This window comes from Archocentrus centrarchus, chromosome 9 (genome assembly GCF_007364275.1).
Source record: "Archocentrus centrarchus isolate MPI-CPG fArcCen1 chromosome 9, fArcCen1, whole genome shotgun sequence".
Classification (NCBI taxonomy): Eukaryota; Metazoa; Chordata; class Actinopteri; order Cichliformes; family Cichlidae; genus Archocentrus; species Archocentrus centrarchus.
Genome location: NC_044354.1, coordinates 7,835,860 through 7,856,086, shown reverse-complemented (window position 1 = coordinate 7,856,086; position 20,227 = coordinate 7,835,860). Strand labels below are relative to the sequence as shown.

General features: G+C 39.5%; 1 protein-coding gene across 3 annotated transcripts in view; it reads right to left on the bottom strand.

Annotated features, from left to right (window-relative positions):
- The window catches only part of dmxl1 (Dmx like 1), a 65,295-nt gene extending 47,552 nt beyond the window's left edge, over positions 1-17,743 (bottom strand). For 2 of the 3 annotated variants that reach the window (XM_030736957.1, XM_030736958.1), the window contains exons 1-11: positions 17,394-17,743; positions 15,813-16,051; positions 14,109-14,234; positions 10,171-10,248; positions 9,575-9,653; positions 9,232-9,376; positions 8,898-8,964; positions 8,552-8,736; positions 6,634-6,841; positions 4,177-4,348; positions 3,391-3,567 (exon numbers count right to left, since the gene is read on the bottom strand). In XM_030736957.1, the coding sequence (XP_030592817.1) occupies positions 3,391-3,567; positions 4,177-4,348; positions 6,634-6,841; positions 8,552-8,736; positions 8,898-8,964; positions 9,232-9,376; positions 9,575-9,653; positions 10,171-10,248; positions 14,109-14,234; positions 15,813-15,899 (1,324 nt within the window). In that variant the 5' untranslated portion in view covers positions 15,900-16,051; positions 17,394-17,743. Of the gene's footprint in view, positions 1-3,390; positions 3,568-4,176; positions 4,349-6,633; positions 6,842-8,551; positions 8,737-8,897; positions 8,965-9,231; positions 9,377-9,574; positions 9,654-10,170; positions 10,249-14,108; positions 14,235-15,812; positions 16,052-17,393 lie in introns of those variants that run through there. The other variant, XM_030736959.1, reaches the window with a different exon arrangement.
- Positions 17,744-20,227: the final 2,484 nt, after the last annotated feature.

The window sequence follows — 20,227 nt, the reverse complement described above, 5'->3', positions numbered from 1 at the left end:
TAGCCTTTCCTAATCTTAGTCCTGAACACTGCCCTGTACCTTTCAGAGCATGTCCTGCTGTAAAACGCTCGTATTATCTCAGTAAGGTGGTGTTAGACAAGTGGCAGTGGTGCAGCGGGTAGGCGCTCGCCTTGCAGCCGGAAGGTTGCAGGTTCGAGCCTCTGTCCCTGCGCTGCGTTGTGTCCTTGGGCAAGACACTTAAACCACATTGCCTAACGGTCTCTGGCTGCATGACGGCAGATGCTCGTCTCTGGATGAGTGATCTGGAACGATCATTTCGTTGTGTGCCTTGTGCGCACAATGACATCTTAATGATCAGGTGTGTGTGGGAAGCAGGTGAAACGCAAATGTTAATATTATTAATAATATTCCATAACTTTTAATAAATGTTTAATTTTCTGTAAGTGTGTATAATGACTAATTCAAGGGAACTGAAGAAAAGCAGTTACATTTTACACCCTTTATATTTTAGTCGACTAAATCAACTGCAGATTTAGTCCACTATATTCTTACGATAAATCGTCAACTAAAACTAGACTAAAACTAAAACTATTCAGATGACTAAATTATGACTAAAACTAAATTTACATTTTCACAAAAGACTATGACTAAAACTAAATCAAAATTTGCTGTCAAAAAAATTAACACTGCTGTCAAAAGTGTTTCTGTTTCAAGGGCAAATAAATTTCACAATCAGCAAAACAATGAAATGAGATCCCATGTCTTCTGAGGATAGAATCTAGAGGCAGTAAATACAGCAAGAAGAGCAGTGGCCCTTCAATTGAGCCCTGTGGGATGCCACATTACAGAGGCAGCAGATGATTCAGAACCAAGAATGTTCACAGAAAACATTCTGCCATGTAATACCTAAACTATTTAAGTACAGTGCCACCGATGCCCACTAAATGATGTAATCGAGTTATTAAAATGTTGTGGTCTACTGTGTCAAAGGCAGCAGGCAAGTCAAGCAAACACCCAAAACAACGTGGTAACCAGAGTCACATGTGAGACCCTTATTAAAGCAGATTCTGTGCTTTGAAGGGTTTTTAAACCTAACTGAAAAACCTCCAGGATGCCGTTCTCATCTAAAAACTGTTTTAGTTGACAAAGTACAATTTTCTCTAAACCTTTAGAAAGAAAAGGCAGCGTGGAAATAGGCCTATAATTAGCCAGCACGGTATGATCAAGGCCAGATTTCTTAAGCAGCGGCTGCACTACTGTATGTTTAAAATTAGCAGGAACCACACTGCTGGACAGACTGCTATATATAAATGACAAGAACAGGCTGCCCTATACTAGATAAAATTTCTTTAAAGAATCCTGGAGGAACAGGATCATGGGGGAACCTGAGGACTTAATATGACCAACCACATCCTCTAAAGGTGAAAGAGTCAGACTCAAACTGAGTAAAAACAGCAGGGACAGAGATAGAGGGGTCAAAGTCAGGAGCTGTGATAAGAGCTCCGGTGGTGGAAACCTACCCAATAAAAAAAAAAAAAAAGCTGAAAATTAGTCCACATCAGGACAAGCTTCCAAACAAGCATTCTGTGAAATATTAAGCACAGACTCAATAATGTTAAATAGCACACGTGGGATTATGACTGTTGGAAGAAATATTTTCAAAATATTCCCTTTCTGCTTCTTTAACAGTGTTCTGGAAGTGATGCCAGCAGTCCTTTAAAATTTGAAGTGAAACCTGCAGCATATCCTTTTTCCACCTACGGTCAGCTCAGTGACATTTCCTCCAGAGGGCACAAGTTCTGTCACTAAACCAAGGCTCAGGTTTAGCCTTAGGCTTCCTGGTTTTTAATGGAGCCACCAAGTCCTGGACAGTTTGACAGGAAGCATAGAACCAAGAAATAAGCTCTTCTGTATCAGAGGACAGGAGCTCAGAAGGGCCACAAAGCTGATGAAAAGCAGTAGAAAACTGAGCCGCAGTGGAAGGGTTAATAACCCAACAGTGCCAAACAGAAGCCCAAGTTTTAACTGCACTACATGTCAAACACTGAATAAAACAGGCAGATGATCTGAGAATACAGAGTCACAGATTTCCAGGTTAGGCAAGCAAATATGACTCATCTCAAGGTAAATGCAAAACTGAAGAAAGAGGATTTTAGAAAGCGCTGCTCACATTTGGAAACGTTTTTGGAAACAGTCGCCGTGCCTCCCTCTCACCCTGAAACCCATGGCGAGTTAAAATAACAATCCACTGGTAAAAGCTAAGATAGAGCACTGGACTCACCAACATTCTGCCACATCTCAGTCACACACAGAAAAAAAGTCCAGAAGAATTAAAATGTTTTATTTGTTAGTGATCTGGCATTTACCAGGCCAACCCTGATAGGAGCTAGAACTGGAGCTGGAACATGGGTCTCAACGAGTGGAGAAACCCGGCATAGCAATCTCAGGTTTCTGAGACATTGCTGGCACAGGCTGAGTCGGAGAGGGCATGGACAGCTGGGCCGAAGAGCTTCAAAGCCGTTATTAACAGGATCCAGAAAACACAGAGGCACAAAAAAATCCTGGGAATGAACCAGGTAGAAGCAGAACAATGCATCAGGGAAAACATCAGCTTCACCAGCCGACCGCTTCATTTACTGCGGCGACAATGAAACCGGTACAGATGACTTGGAATCTTCAACAGAAGTGGGGGCAAGGATTGCTGTCCACCAACACCAAACACCACCATACCACACCATAGTGTACATACACCAGCAGAGACTGCATAAATGACAAAGGTCAGAAATAGTATAAACAGTACAAACACTATGGCTATTACTTTTTGATTTCGTCCATTGGAAGATGTCCAAGCAACCATTGAAAGATAGGGGGACTTGTGCCGCTTGGAACTATGATCAATCCAAGTTACAGGACAATATTGGAGTATCTGAGATCTCAAATCCAATGAGGTCACTGGAGCAGCATCAATTTTGGTGTGACCAAGTGAAATGTGCCCGGTATGATTTTGTGTTTAAGCCAGGGACTTCAAGGCTATGTGCCGCACATGTTGACGTGTCTCAAGTATCAGACCTGCAGTACATACAACATTTACAGGCAACAAACCTGGAGGCTGCAAAAAAAACACTCCAAGGCTAGAAAAAAGCTCATTGAAACTTGGAACGCGGAAGCCCCAGGTGTCACTTTGTGATTTTCCAGTTCATCATTTGTTAAATCAACCGACTCACATGAGTTGCTTTGGCTTTGACTCGGAGAATTTTAGTGAGAAAACTCTGGTACATCACTGAGCTTCACACTGACTATGTTGTTTTGTTTGATCATATACATGGTAATACGTCATCAACAGGCAACAGGCGCAATCAGTTTTTGGCAGACGACTGATGGTAATGTATGCACACCCAATATTGTCTCAAATTATTTGTATTTCTCTACCTTCATTGGAGCACTCGCTCTGTTGCTCTAGACTACTTCGAAGTTGCTGCAGGAAGACTTCCATAGCTAAAGTAAAGTGAAGCTCTTTGTTGTTGAGCCAGTGGACAGTAAATAGGCCTCCTGGTTCCTCATCATCCACAGAATTCAGAGAGGAGATGGAGGGCAATAGAGGAATGTCTGTGAAATATAACAAGGTATAAGTAGGTATAAAAATTTAGGGTGAAAAAACAACAACAAAAAACATACATTAGACAGGGCTGCGGACATGCAGGACAAAAATACATCTGCTGGAGCCAATTAACTTCCTTGAATGTTAGCATGGTTTAGTATCCTAAAACATAATGCAAGCATACAAATCCTGCAGGACTTCTCAGCCTGAAGGCTGAAACAGTCTACATGATTTTTATCTTAATTCAGGTCAAATTAAGCTACCCAACTAAAATGGAGAGGAACAAAATGAAATACTCAGAGTTACTCTGAACAGCTTTCACTGAGCACAAGCTCACTGGAATGTTAAAGAAACAACCTCTGGCAATCTGCAAAATTAATAGTATTTTTGCCAAGAGGTTAAGACTTCTGACTTCCAGCTGAGTTAACCACCCATGTACTCTATATAGTTCAGGAATAGCAAATAATGTGTTTTAGTTTTATCCTTCAACAAGAAGTTTATGTAATCTTGAAGCTTCAGTTCATTAAGTTTTGAGATTTCTTTTGGTATTTAACAAAATGCCAATGATGAGGATCAATGAGATTATGATCTTGTTTCAGAGCAGGTTCAAGTCTAACCTGTGGCTGGGTTGATGCTGGCAGCAATGTGAAAATGGCAGAGAGCATTGGCATGGGGCATACTGCTCTTCTTGTGGTTATAGTGTCCACTCTGAAGGTGAGGCAGGGCACTGGTCCAAGAAAGCTGAGGTATGTCCTGATAAGAGGAGTGCCATGATTCTTGAAAATCCAACTATGCAGAAAACAAGCACAATTATTATTAAAGAAAATTTCTTACATGACAAAATGTTAGTTTTTATGACTGTAGACTTTCTCCATACCATACAAATGTATATACAAAATTACAGAGGCACTGAGCTCTTATACCAACCTGTAGAAATTTAGAGCTTGTTAAATAAGTTTAAAAAGACAGGGAAGCGAAACACCATAGTTCCCTATTGTCCTTTTCAGGTTGAAACAACAAACCATATTAAGCCTGCCTTTTGGAGGTTGATGTGAATTAATCAACTTGTGCCGACTAACAAGCCTTTACTGCTCTTATTACAGCCTGCACCAAGCTACTGCGCTATGGTGAACAGGTGTACCCCTTAGGGTGGGATTTTAATTTATTGGTATTGATGTTTAAACTGCATTTAAGTGAAGTGCCCAATTTGTCTTAAAACAGAGCAGAACCATGAAGAAACTGGCAGCATGGAAGGGTGGAAGTGTATAGAAGAAAGGTTGAAGTTAATTTGTTATTTAGGTTATGTAATTTGGACTTTATTTGTTGTTTCACTGTAGCATTTAAATATCTGCAGTTGCAGACATAAGTCTCACTGAATGCTCACGACAAAGCAAAACATCAGTCTTAAACGATGACAACCAAAAATTTAAAAGCTGAGATTATTTAACAAAATAACTGATTTTATGCAGATTCACAGGTGTAGAATGAGTAAAATAAAAATAGCAGCAGGTATTGAAATGTATTCACCCACAATGAAGAATTGCTGTAGATATGACAAAGCAGATACACATACTTTTAAATGATTTTACATCCAAGTAGAAACACCGAAATCTCATATCACTGCCTCCTCCAGATGTTCTCAAATAACAGCTTACCAAGAAATTTGGGGCTTAATTAACTTCACTGATTCGCAAGATAATTTGTTGGGATTTCTAATGAATAATTCCACACAGGTACGCTTATGGATTCACCCTAGGGCACAGTAGAGAAATCTACGTATTCATTTTCTTGTAATCTAATATGCCCCAAGATGTCATCAAGAAGCTAGGCCACTTACAGAACACACCACTACTCCAAAAAAGAAAACGCACCAGTGAACAGAAAAAAAGGTGACGCATCCATTAAAGGTCACAGCTATAATTTTAAAGTATTGCACAGATTACAGAAATAAGGCCAATAGTTTTTTTTTTTTTTTAAAACATCTTTATGCCTGAGCCCATTAATTTTTCCTTTTAACTCTACCAAGCCTTTGTTGCTCTCCATCTCCTTTCTCAAAGTTGTTTTAAATTTTCTGTTTCTTTGTTCTTTTACCCTCATCCCTGCAGTACCATTGTGCAAGACATAAAAATTCAGTAGCTTGGAATTGATTTAGAACTATTTGTTTTTAACTACACAGGAAATTATGAATGATATCTTTTTGGACACTGTATACAAACTAGAGGGTGATACAGCTTTCCAAACAATAATTTTGATACCAACAAGTTATACTCAGTAAACACAAAGTTTCCAATGCAACAGTGTGATGAAATGAAATGAAATTTCTTCAGCCTGTGTAACATTGTCAGATGATCATATCAAAGCAGAAAGGAAAGAAAGCATGACATCTGAACACCAGCTAAATATGGGAGCATCTAGGGAAGTGATACACAACGCTGATGATCATTTCAGCTTTTGTTATAGTGCTACCAAATAAAAATTTAACAAAATGATTCGAAATAAAATGCGGTCTTTTTACATATTCTGTTCATCTCAATTATTAATATCACTCAAAAAAAGATAAAACACTGAGAAACAACCCGAAGGTCCTGGTGGGACAGTCTGATCATGCAATGCTGGACCTAATCTTGCGTATTGATGTGCCGTCATGGAGGAGCTAGACTACCTCTGTAGGGTCCAAGTATTGCCTCATGCTACCAGCAGTGACACCCTATGTTGCTGTTAAGGCTTATTGAGGCTATATGCTCACAGCCCTGTTATAGTGTTTAAAAAAAAAAGGACAAAAAAAAAAAAAAAAAAGGCAGAGCAGGGCTACTCTGTTGTTGCAAAACAAAATTCCACCAATATTTTTAAAAGTAACGATAGGGTATCTAATTTATATCAGTGATGGTGAACCTAAATCAGAAACACCACTCACAAACAGCTCTGACAACTAGTGTGAAAATGACCATAAAGTTGAATCAACACCTCTTTAAATAAAAGGTAAAAATTGACTGCAGGATTGCTGAGTTAGACTGCATTCATTTTAGCAAAGTGCCTGTTTATTTTAAGCGGGAAATATAATCATAGTGGCTTACTTCTTGTGAGGTTTGTCCGTGTGTCTTTCCATTGCAGCCGTTTTTCCTTGAGAGGCCAGCAGCAGATTTGAGTGTTTCGCTGTGCTGGCCACAAGAATGGTTTTTATGGTGACCAGACAGGAGGCTGTCACCTGGCAACAGTGTCTCTGCCCACAGCCGACATACGCTGTCCTTACAGCAGGTGAGAAGCACATTACACACTGCACCCCTGTTAGGATAAAGGAAGGAGATACATTTTTTTAAAAATAAATAAAGGGAATAGTAAAAAGTCTGCCCAGCAGTCCTGACATTGACAGGAATTTTGTGGCTGAGAGCATTACTCAGCAGGTAGAGCTGTGCAATTAATGGAATTTAAATTTAAATTACAATTCTGTCTTCCAGTGATTCAAACAAGATAACTGAGATAACACAATTATTTTCTTCATTCTATTTCACACCCATGCTCTTGTTTTTCCTTTCATTTACCTTTGCCCCCAATAAAAAATTTGCATCACGCCAACGTGTCAGCTCACATTTATTTATTTAATTCTCAGGCAAATTATAGTTAAAGTTCAATGAAATGAATTTAATTAACAGGACAAGTTTCTTACCCTTTTTTTTTAAGCTCTATAAAGTTTTCTTAAATCTAACTGTGTGTGTGTAAGAGCTTAACCTGTTTTAAGTTTGCCAAATCCTTTATAGTGTGTGGCTAAACAAAGATGTCAAACCTGTGTACCTGGTGAATCAAAGCTTAATTTAAAAAAAACAAACAAAAAACAAAACAAAACAAAACAGGTCATGTCAATTAAATACTGCCACCAGTCATTTCAACTCAGCTGTATTTACTACTGCCATTTCATAACCACGGTCATCTCAAGATGCTTTTTACTCCAAAATAAAGACCACCAAGACATGTGGGTTTACAGCTTCCTGACCAGCAGACCACAGGTGGTACGAGTGGGTCACCTCACCTCATCCCCCCTCACCCTCAACACCACATCCCCCCCAGGGCTGTGTGCTTAGCCCTCTGCTGTACTCGCTGTACACCCATGACTGTGAGGCCACATCAGAGTCCAACGTCATCATTAAGTGGTGATGACTAATCACCATCAGAATGAAGAGACAGCCTACAGGAGGGAGGTCTCCTGCCTGGAGAACTGATGCCAGGAGAACCACCTTCTGCTCAATGTCAGCAAAACAAAAGAGCTCACTGTGGACTTCAGCAGGAAGCAGCAGAGGGACTACTATCCACTTCTCATCAGCGGTGCTGAGGTGAAAAGAGTGGACACTTTCAAGTACCTGGGAGTGACCATCTCACAGGACCTGTCCTGGACTCATCACATTAACAACACTGTGAAGAAGGCCAGACAGCATCTCTACCTCCTCAGGTGGCTGCGAGACTTCAAGCTCCCTCTCAAGGTGCTCAGGAACTTTTACACCTGCACCATCGAGAGCATCTTGCATGAGAGCATCACCACCTGGATGGGCAACATCACTAAACAGGACTTCATGGCCCTAAAAAAGGGTGGTTCGTTCAGTTGAACGGACAATCAAAACCACCCTGCTCAACCTGCAGGACATTTACACCAAGCAGTGGAGGTTAAGGGCTATGAAGATCCTTAAACAGCCCAACCACCCCGGATACTGTCTCTTCTCCCATCAGGCCAGCATTACCGTTGCCTGAGGAGTAAGACTGAAAGGCTAAAGAGTTTTTATCTACAAGCCATCCATCTCTTTAAATCTGAGCCCTAAAATGCACTATTATGCGCAATGTAAATTATTCTGTTCTGTATAGTGTGAAGTATTTATTTTTATTCTTCTTATTTATATATATTCTACTTATTATTAGATGCAGGTACAAAATACAATTCACTGTGTATAACTGTTCATGTGACAAATAAACCTTATATTTTGAAAAATGGATTAACAGCGCCTGTACCGTGGCATGTACTTGCTGGTCTTCCTCCAAGTGAAACCAGTGACAGAGCGCGGATGAGCCAGGTAGATAAAGGAGAAGGCCAGTTCTCCCTGGTCACTCATGCTGACCTCTGGAGGTGTGAAGAGTGTGGAAACACCCAGCTTCCACTTACTGGTGCTGTACCAGACCTTTACTAGGCAGTCATCCTGAAAAGAAGAGGCAAGGTGGGATATGTCATGGTAGTCCTAACAAAAATATAAGACTCCTGGTCATCTACTAATTTCACATGAATCTACAGTGTTCAGCCTTTAAAAGGTAAACAAAACAACTTGCACATATAAGTTTGCATCCATATTCGGCAACTTACCTGACCAGCTGTGGCAAAGAACTCACCATCAGGGGAGAACTTCATTAAATTGACTGGAGAAGCAGTCCTTCAGATAGAAAACAAAATTATATTCAACACTCCATGTCAATAATTCTATACTTTAATATACAAAATAGATAAGTAATGCCTAGGACAGATTACAACAGCGCATAAATTCAGTCAGACTGTACTGAAAAAACAAACAAAAAAACCCCTAAAAATCTGCATTAGCCACTTTTACGTTAATGTCCATTTAGTGCTTAACAAAAAGCAATTAAATCACAATCTTAAACTCTGTCTTTTTTGTGACAATTTTATACATCTCAGTTCTTACTTGCTCTGCCAAATACACCTCCAGGCAGAACGAGAGTCTCTTATTGTCATTTCTGCCTGCTGTCCCCGTTCTTCAGCTTCATCCTTTACTCTGTCAACATTAGACCACAACTGCAGGCTACTAGAGCCTGTTAAGAGAGTACTGCCTGCATAAACACACACACACACACACAAAAAAAAATACATATATGCTTTTTCAGGACAATCATAATCAAATTTGTGTTTAAAAACAAATCCTTTTAGAAATTTTCATGTTGTAGTACCACCCCAACACTTCTTTTCAAGTCACAACTGTTTGTTTTACTATGTTTGTGTTACTTTAAAAAGACCAGTGGTCAAAGTACCTGTGGGGTGCCAGGCTAGGTTCCGTACCATAGACTGTAATACAAACTGCCCAGTCTTCTGCCATTGGCAGTTCCATTTCTGTGCAGAAAAAATAGACAACATTCAAAACAAATATTTGATGTTCTGGAAATGATGTTCACTGAAATCCCCTATTTAAGTAAGTTCCGAAATGAATCATTTCCCTGTTTAAATGGTATATATGTAGCTACAACTACATAACAAGAGCCAGTGAATTAGCTTTCACATGAGTCACATGCAGTCAGGCAATACAAGACACATGGTAGTTCTATGGAACAGCTGCAATAAAAGAGGTACTGTTAATGTTTAAGATGTTGTAAATTCTTCACATTTCTTATGGCTATTCTTTGACTTCTCTAACAACAGAGTGCTCTTCAGCTCTGACAAAGCAAACTTCTTCACAGACTATAGAACAGAAATAAACAGTGAGCATGACAATAAATCACATGATTTATGCAATTACTTGCAGAGGGAGAGGAAGCTTCAAACAGAAAAAGCTTCATTCATTCATTCATTCTGGATGATCTGAACACATGCATCACCGGACTATGACCGGAAGAAAATGTAGCCTACTCACGGTCAACGACGTGTCTTTTTGATCTGGTTGCTGAACAGGCTCAAAGACACACACGATGCTTCCATAGGAAGCTGCAATCTGCCAGCAAAAAAAGTCAGTGTATTAGATATTAAATTTTTTTTCAAAGTTATCACTGCAAACATGTTTTCAAGACAGATATGTATACTATCCATAATATCATATGTCATAATATCTAAATAGTAAAAGAGACAACCCCTGGACAACATGTCAAAAATACCTGACACTACAACAACTCAGCAATAAGTGAACATCGTCTTAACTACTCAATTCACATTCATTCATTTGTAAGGGTTAAATGCTCAAGGAATGTCCATGGGAAATCATAATGTTAAACTGAGCGAATGGGTGAAATTTCCACGGCAGAGAATACAAGCTGTGTCTTTAATGGGGTAAATAATACGCCAACTGTCAGAGAGTGACACTGTGAAGGAGTGAGTCACATGCACATGTGTAAATGTGTGTAGACAGACATACACGCCATTACATACACAGGCACAGTCACATGGAAATCCTTCCGTACACACAATGGCTCAGACAAAGAATAGGATGGGCTTTTTGGTGCATAAATCTAGGTTCTGTAAAAGCAACACAGTTCAAATTTAATGAAATTCTAAAAAGGCAGACACATTTATGCTGAGATCAAGTCCTGGGGATAAAGCAGTCAATTCAACATGAGCCTGCAGAGGGACTGACAAAAAGAAAGGAAAAAGTTATAAAACATTAAGTGTCCTCCTTTGTGATGATAATGATGACTACTCTTTGGTCTGATTTTCATAAATCCCCAACTGAGACTTTAAAATGGTATTATGCTACAAGAATATTACAACAGACATCTTAAGCCTCTCATGAAACCATGGTAAAGTTAGGATGGTTTCATGAGAGCCTTAAGAAAATGAACAATTGTTTTGGGGGGCTAACTGTGATGGATGTAGCTTTTAAAAAGTTGATTTTCACTGCTTTATGATAGATAGAGCTGCCCTGCCCTACCTCCAAGCTGATTTTCTTTATTTGCTTTATCTTCGCAAGTAGGTATATGACCCGACACAATCCAGCTTAGCAATATCTCAAAATAATAATGGTAATTTTGATGCTCTAATCATTATACCCAATTACCCTTTAAAAGAATGTATTTGGAAAATACATCCTTAATAGAAACAACTCATCAAATGCTCACAAAATGCATCTGAAGTGCTACAACACTTGAAGTATGAGTACCAAGGATGTACTATGTAAACTAATAGCGTTGCAAATATCACAGTGTACAGAGAGCAATGAAGTGGAAATGGCAAGCAGACCAACTTGGCATACTTAAACAGATGCTAGACCATGCTGGAGGGATGTGTGGGTAGTTCTGGCCCAATGGAATCGGATTTAAGGTCACAAGGGAAGTGGTGAAAGACTGGCTGAGCTTTTTTTTTAAAAATATATATTTATTTAAATTATAACAGTACTGCTTGCACTTTTAAAAAGGCTACCCCCCCCCCCCCCCCTTTAATTAAAAACTAATCCCAGATGCTTATAACTCTACTATATTATCTCTATTATCAAGCCTATGCAGATGTTGTAATGTGCTTTTGTGGCTCTTTTTGCAGCAATGTTTCTTACTAACAAAGCAGAATTGTGAATATCCTGTACAATGTCTGTTGTCATTATGTGATAAGTTTTGTTTCTGGAGGCACAAATATTTTAAAGTATATTAAGAAATGATCTAAATTCTGTGTCATTTTTCTCTTCACTGTTACTGAGGAATTTAAATTTGTGAAAAGAAGCCACACGTACAGGATGGATATTTTGTAAATATATTTAGGTTTATATAATTATATCCTAAGACAAGCATACAGTATCCACGGGGACTACTTTTAAAATAAAACCGTAAGCAGAAACCAAGGTTGACAGAAGATTCATATTCAAAAACTCGGGATGCACTGGTATATTAGTCAATATCTGCCTACTTGACTGATTTTAGTCCTAAGATAAAAGAAAATGACAGTTATCAAAGGAAGTGGCTCATGGTTATGGCCAATTCACACTAGAGTAAAAACTGGACAGCAACCTCCTTGCAGCTAGGAACAGTGGGTGATTGGTCTGATTTTTTTTTTTTTTTTTTTTTACATTTGGCAACATCTGCTACCATCAACTGGTTGCCCAGAGGTTCAATGTGCAACACCTTCAACCTCTGGACCACCACTTTTGCCGCATTTCCACTACTATACTACTACTACTATACTACTGCAAATAACTGCCATCTAATTTATAAACACTGCAATCAGACAGTCTGTGCCAATGAGTGCAACTCCTCTGCGATGGTTCTCTTTGTACTAAGAGACTTGACTCAAGTGGTTGCCAACTGGTTCTATTGTTTGGACACGTTCACTAAAATTTTAGTCGTACCACAGTCTTTAACCACTGTTTTTCCTATGGTGACTGTGACTTATTTGTTGGGTTGTGTCAGTTTTGCCCATGGCTAAATGCTCAAAGAAAACATTTCAAGTATTTTTTTTGTTGACAATTTCTTTGTTCCCTGAAACAAAGGGAGCGATAAATGACAAAAGCCTAGTATGTCAGTACATTGTGAATAATGATACAAGTCAAACAGTCCAAACCAGCCTGGGTTGGGACAAGACTGGGTTAACAACTCTATTTATGCTTGCCAAGTGTTCAGTCTCAGTTTTTTGTTTTAGTGATTTCAGAGCCTTTAAATGGGGAACTTAAAGAATTCTGCAAGAGTTAAAGGAGAAAATAAAAATATGCTGAATCAAAATACATTGTATCCTTCTTTCTTTTAAAATTTTTGCAATTCCAATGACATCCACATCTACTTCCTTAATTAGGTCCACAAAACAAAAGCACAAGGAAAATTTTCCTTGTCTTTGTTCTGCAGCTGAAATGGGGAAACACCCAAAGGTAATCAATACTACGACTACAATCCATTTCAAACATCTTTTTTTTTCTTAAATTCATATTACAGTTACAACAGATCTTTTGATTGTGCTATCATTAAATGGACTTGTCAGTGACAACAGCAAATGCACTTGCTGTATGATCACTTGCTTTACTGGCTTGTTTTTCCATAACGTAGAGTGGATGATGAGAAGCTCAAGTTCATTAAGCCCCCACTGATGTTGCCAACAAACGACTTTCCCGAAATATGAGCTGCCAACACTTAAGATAGCATCAGAGATTGCTAATATAACATGCATTGCAAATAGTTAAATCTACAAAAAATAAAAATATAAACAGTCACAAACTGGAACTTGCTTACCACAGACGTAATCAGCCACAGTGTTGTGGTCATTTATATTAAAGTGAAGTCAAAGAAAACTGTATGTCATGGGGGCCTTGTTTACTGCCTTCTGCTTTTTTAGAACTTTTATTTTCATTTCAGTCAAACCAAAGGATGGCTTTTAAGGCTGGAACTGACAAATATTTTAATTACATAATAAAATGCCAGTTATTTTCCAAGCCATTTCATCTATACAATAAAAGAAAATATTTAAAAAGCCACCCAGAGCCCAAACTCACATACTTAAAGTGTGTTTTTTCCAATTAACATTACAAAAAACAAATGCATAGATTTTACAATGATATGCAACAAAGACAAGCACTGAATCTGCACATTTGCTAAGCTCAAGCCACCAAATGTTTGGTATTTTTCACAGAAAAAGAAATGTGATTGAAACAGTGAGTTATAAAAATAAGTTAAGGTGTAACTGTTTTACATGAATACTATATGTGGCAAACCCATTATCTTCCATTGACTTTGAATTAAAAAAAAAAAAGAAACAAATTTGGCTCCTTTTATTTTCAGTGGGATTTGCTTTTTTTTGCCATCACTGGGACATCTCAGGCTTGCACATCTGAGCGCAAGTCAGCCTGAGGGTCCCAGTGAGGAAAAAGCACCATGCCGTTGCTTTTACCTGTCCACCTTGCAGTGAGCAGTCGACACAGCCGACCTGGATATTGCCATGTTTGGCCCCTGGGATGATCTGCAGCCGCTCAAAATCACTGCCCAGAATCACTACGTCACAACCCGATGCATAGGCCTATCAAGAGACAAAGACAGCGAGAAGGTTAGAGAAATGAACATGACAGCTAAGATTCATCCACACAGAATTGTATGAAGGGTCACTTGAACTGCACTTGTCCCGGAGCTATTGTCAAAGTATCAAACATGCCATCATATGACAGCTCGAGTCCAAGCAGATAAGATTAGAATTCTATGCTTCATTTCTGTGGCTCAAAAGGAGCTCCTCACATGAGCTGTGATTCACTGTGACTTTTCCGCTTTCATGAGAGAACACAAGGACCCAAATGGCAGCCCTATTAATCCATTCCTGAACAGCACGGTGCCACTGTCTAAAATTAACATTTTGACATCTACCTGCCAAAGGGTCTGGCAGATGAAAAAAGATCCATCAGGCAGGTTTTTTTTTTTTAAACTAGCCTGATGAGACAAAATAAAAATTTTAATAAAACCTAAGCTTAAAGAAAAATGTTGATTGCAGCCCTCAATGCAACTCAAAAGTCAAAAATGAACTTGAAGACTACATTAAAAATAAATAAATACATTTAAAGATGTATGGGCAGCATGGTGGCGCAGTGGTTAGCACTGCTGCCTCACAGTTAGAATAACATCTGGAAGGCCTGGGTTCGATTCTACCTTGGCCCAGGCCTCTCCCTCTCTCTGTGTGGAGTTTGCATGTTCTCCCCGTGCTTGCGTGGGTTTCCTCCGGGTACTCCGGTTTCCTCCCACATTCCAAAGACATGCACTTACTGGGGTTAGGTTAATTGGCTAATCTAAATTGCCCATAGGTGTGACTGAGCGCGTGAATGTGAGTGTGAAAGGTTGTCTGTAACTCTGTGTTGGCCCTGCAACAGGCTGGCGACCTGTTCAGGGTGTACCCTGCCTCTCGCCCTATGACAGCTGGGATAGGCTCCAGCCCCCCCGCAACCCTGAACAGGATGTGCGGAAGCGAATGGATGGATGGACATTTAAAGATTAATTTAATTACTCTAGTAAACTTAAACTTCTTTGCTTGACTGTTCAAACTCTACTGTAATCCCATTCTTCTTAGCATGGCCTCTAAAGTCTGGCCTCCTCTTTCTCACAGACTCGTGATACCCCAGCATCATGAGTATGTGTGTTTTTGGGGCAGGTCGTCACATACTAGTAATTAGCTAGTGTTTACATTACTTACTTAGAAGCAGAGTTGGGTGATAGCAGAACCAATAATAAAGCTTTGTGTGGGGGTGAAACTGATACAGAGAGCCCATAATGCAACAAATCTATCATTGTTTTTTTTTATTAACTATGATGATTAATATTGTAATAAAAAAAGCTGCCCAATAATGTGATGGACAGGTCATGAAACGCATGTGATTCTTGGTCATTTGTTCATTTAGGACTCTAGTAGAGTTTGATTTGAGATCACATGCTGCATTCTGCTTCTGTATTTCAAACAAATTCCTAAGCCCATCAAAGAGCTTCTTGTATCAAAAAAAAAAATAAAAATCTGCTAGGAAATCTGCTATTGTGACAAATCAGTTTAGCCACCCCTCCGTGAATCAAAGCTCCTAAACTGCTAAGAGGGGAAATACTTCCAGAGTTTGAAATATCTTACCGTGAATGGCACATTGTTGATGCTTCCTACAGAGAAACAGTTATCTCCAGGGTTGACAGCCCCCGTAAGGACTTGATGGAGATTCATGACTCTCGATTACAGTCCACTTGTGTTCCTTCGTCTTCTCTCCCTTTTCACAAAACCCTCCCACTCCAGGTGAGATTCATGGGAAACCATGGGAAGGATTTGCTCATCTTTGTGGCCTGTAATTTCACATCAACGTCATTACTCCAGACTTGCTGTCAGAAGGAGAAAGAGAAAAACAGCACATGAGCTAGTTCAGTCAGCACTGAGCCTCAAGTACATTACTGAGCTCCAGATATTCGCTGCAAATTAATTTTAACACTCAGCAATTGTAATGTTATCAAAGAAGAGATAAGTGGTCGCCAAACTGCCTCTGCTGAACTACACTGTGAACACAGAGCATCCAGTATTCTTAAAAACATCTTGCAAAAAGGCCCTGATGTACAAAAAGCTCTTTTGATCCCTGTGACCTGTCTCCTAATTTAAAACTGTATGCCATTAGTTCATCATCAGCACTTTTAGAGGTTACAAGCAAGGGGACTTTATGTGAAAAATATATGCAGTCCGTTTGACAGACCAGTTCCTAATCATGCTGGCAAACTATTCAGGATCTGTAAGAAATTGAGTGACAATCAGGATGGGGTGCAAAGAAAAAGGGGAAAAATATAATGGGGACTTTGACTGTAGCTTAAAATGGGGACACTGCACAAGCAAGGTGATAGTGTAGCTAATGCTATGCAGGGAAATGTGAAACCACTGTCAATGGTGGATATTTGCACATAACTGGAACAGCACTGACGGACATAACAAAATAAACTGCACAAATACAGAGCAGTTAGCGGACACAGAGTTAATGAAGCAGCAGATTGGTAGGCTTTTGAAAGGGCCCGCTAATTAGACTTTTGAGAAATGCATGTGAACTGTGAACAAACAGTATTTCACCTCTGTGTGTTTGGCAGCAAAGTAAATTCAATACAAAGAGTTAATTATCAAAAGGTTGCAGGGCAGGTGTCAGGGAGGTAAGTAGGTCATTGGTGCAGGTTACACCTTACTATAAATACACTGCAAGCCCAGTTAATCAACTTATCATACATTCATACACTGAATTCAATAATACAAACCACACGTTTAAACAAATATCGATTACTTATCGGGCGCAGGTGTCGCACTGATAAATGAACGATAAGTTTGAAAGACAGTTTTGACGTTACAGAACAAAATAAGATTACCAGAAGGTAGAAAGACAAGCCGTTCAACATTAAAAACCCACGTCAGAGAAAAGAAGGGTTAACCTTTGTTTCCTGTGTTGTGGCAACTCACGTGATAGCGTTTCACAAGCCAGCGCATTAAAGGATAGCTACGGACACCTCATCTGAATAACGTTGTCTCCCGTTTAGATAAAAGCGTGCATTTAGCTCACTGTCACGGTGCTAAAGCAGACATTTCATATACGTTTTCAATCCCTCCAATCATAACGCTAACTTAGCTGTCAAGTTTAGCAGGTTATCAGCAATTTTTTAAAAGACACATTAACACCATCAGTAATTAGCTGATTACCTTGTGCTGCTGCTTCGTAACATCTGCAGATATGACATCAATAGTTACTCCTGTCGGCTGCTGTCTTTCGTGAATGCAGTTATAATCCCCGGACGTTACGGATTCGGTCCCAATTTAGCTAGCGTTAGCTCCACTAGCTTCTGAAGCGCTCTCTGAGCAGGCTCGTGAGCTACAACGCTAGCTGTGTGTCACTTATGGCGCATATTTGCCAAACAGTCTCTGCTTTATGAGACAAGGAACTATCTGTTTACTTACGAAACTATTGACTCTAAGTAGGAGCCACCCTCTCCCCACGGTTAACAAATAAAACCCTTCCAAAGAGGAAGCTTATGTTGAAGATATGTCATGATAATGACTGGTTCGCTGCAAAGCATTGTGGTCCTTGTAGTTGCGTTTTACCACTTTTTGTGGCGTTTTTCGTGGGTGCATTGGCTTGTATAGAATAGTTACAGGACTTTTTTTCTTACACTATTAAAATGTAAAAACTTGAAAAAATATAAGTTATATGTTAGTTAAGCAGTTTCCAAAAAATGAAAAAATTGCATTCACTTCAGCAAATTCACATTACCGCTGCCATACAGCTGCAGTATTGTTGGGCACTCCACTCCCTGCAGGTTGACTAGATCCCAGTCAAACAATATGCGGGCAGAGACTGTGCCTGTGTGAGACACTGTGGACCTTACGCAATACTGAGAGGAAGTCTGAATTGTTGATACATATTAAATAAAAATGAACAGACTGACACACAGGATGTAGCTCTGGTATCAGTCATTTGAAGGACAAATACTGTATTTAATAAGTAAATACATTAGCCATGAATTACAGCAAGTTTGTGTCTATATAATAAACTGCTAACTTGTATTTCAGCTACTGTTCTATCTGGTGATCAGGATGGATCTATAGCCATATCAGCAGTATTTTTCTTGTGAGAGTAAAATGTGTTGCTTTTGATAAACAGAGCCTTTCAAAACATGGTGCATTGTGTCAGTACTGGGAGATGAGATAAAAAAAAAAACTGAGCAGTCCCACTTAAAATAGGACACCTGGGCACCCTAGGTACACGTACAGTGCTGTGAAAAAGTATTTGCCCCCTTCTTGATTTCTTTACTGTTTTGCATATTTGTTACAGTTAAATGTTTCAGATCATTAAGCTAATTTTAGTATTAAACAAAGATAGCTAAAGTAAAAACAAAATGCAGTTTTTTAAATGATGATTTAATTTATTAAGGGAAAAAAAGATCCAAAACTGTCTGGGCCAATGTGAAAAAGTAATTGCCCGCTTTGTTAAATCATGAATTAACTGATTAACCACATTTTTTGGAAAGCTGAGTTAATTTGCATTAGCCTCAGCCAAGCCTGATTACTGCCAGATCTGTTGAATCAAGAAATCACTTAAGTAGAACCTGTCTGACAAAGTGAAGTAGCAGATCTCAGAAAGCAACACATCATGCCACGATCTAAAGAAATCTGAAGAACAGATGAGAAACAAAGTCATTAATATCTGTCAGTCTGGAAAGGCTTACAAAGACATTCTAAGGCTTTGGGACTCCAGCAAACCACAGTGAGAGCCATTATCCACAAATGGAGAAAACATGGAACAGTGGTGAACCTTCCCAGATGTGGCCAACCTACTAAAAACTCCAGGAGCTCATCAACAACTCATCCAGGAGGTCACAAAAGAACCATCTAAACATCTAAAGAACTGCAGACCTCACCTGCCTCAGTTCAACAATAAGAAGGGGACTGGGCAAAAATGGCATCCATGGGAAAGTTCCAAGGAGAAAACCACTGCTGACCAAAAAGAACACAAAGGCTCATCTCATGTTTGCTAAAAAAACATTTTGATGATCCCCAAGACTTTTGGGAAAATATTCTGTGGACCGACAGGACTGCTGAAATTTTTGGACCATTTGATTCCCTTTGCAGCAGGCGTAAATCTAACACTGCATTTAGAACATTGCACCATGGTGGTTTTAGTGTGACGATCTGGGGCTGTTTTGCTGCTTCAGGACATGGATGACTTGCCATAATTGATGGAACCAGGAATTCTGCTCTCTACCAGAAAATCCTGAAGGAGAATGACTAGCCATGTGTTCATATCCTGAAGCTCAAATGCACTCAGGTTATGCAGCAGGACAATGATCGAAAACACACCAGCAAGTCCACCTCTGAATGGCTAAAAGAACCCCAAAACAAAATTAATGTTCTGGAGTGGCCTAATCAAAGTCTGGAATTTATTCCAATTAAGATGCTTTGGCATGACCTTAAACAGGCCGTTCATGCTTGAAAACCCTTCAATGTGGCTGAATTAAAATAATTCTGCAAAGATGAAGGGGCAAAATTCCTCCTCAGTGATGTGAAAGGCTCACTGCCAGTTATCGCAAATGCATGATTGCAATTCTTGCTGCCAAGGCAGGGTCAGGTAGGTTTGGATAGCTTTTTTCCCTATATAAATGAAATCATCATTTAAAAACTGCATTTTGTATTTACTCTTTTATCTTTGTCTTACATTAAAAATTGTTTTGTAAGGAGAAAATTCCATGGAAAATCCTAATTGGGCTACACAGTGCAGGGCAGTGAGCACAGGGCTCACTAGAGGACATTGGGCCCCTTAAACTGCCCTCATGAAGTCTGTTTCTCATTGTTTGGTCAGATACATTCACAGCAGTGACTGCTGGAGGTCATTTTGTAGCTCTGGCGATGCTTATCCTGTTCCTCCTTGCACAAAGGAACAGATACTGGTCCTACTGGTTAAAGCCTTTCTCCAACCCTGTCCAGCTCACCTAAACTGTCCGTCTCCTGGAATCTACCCCATGCTCTGAGACTGTGCTGGG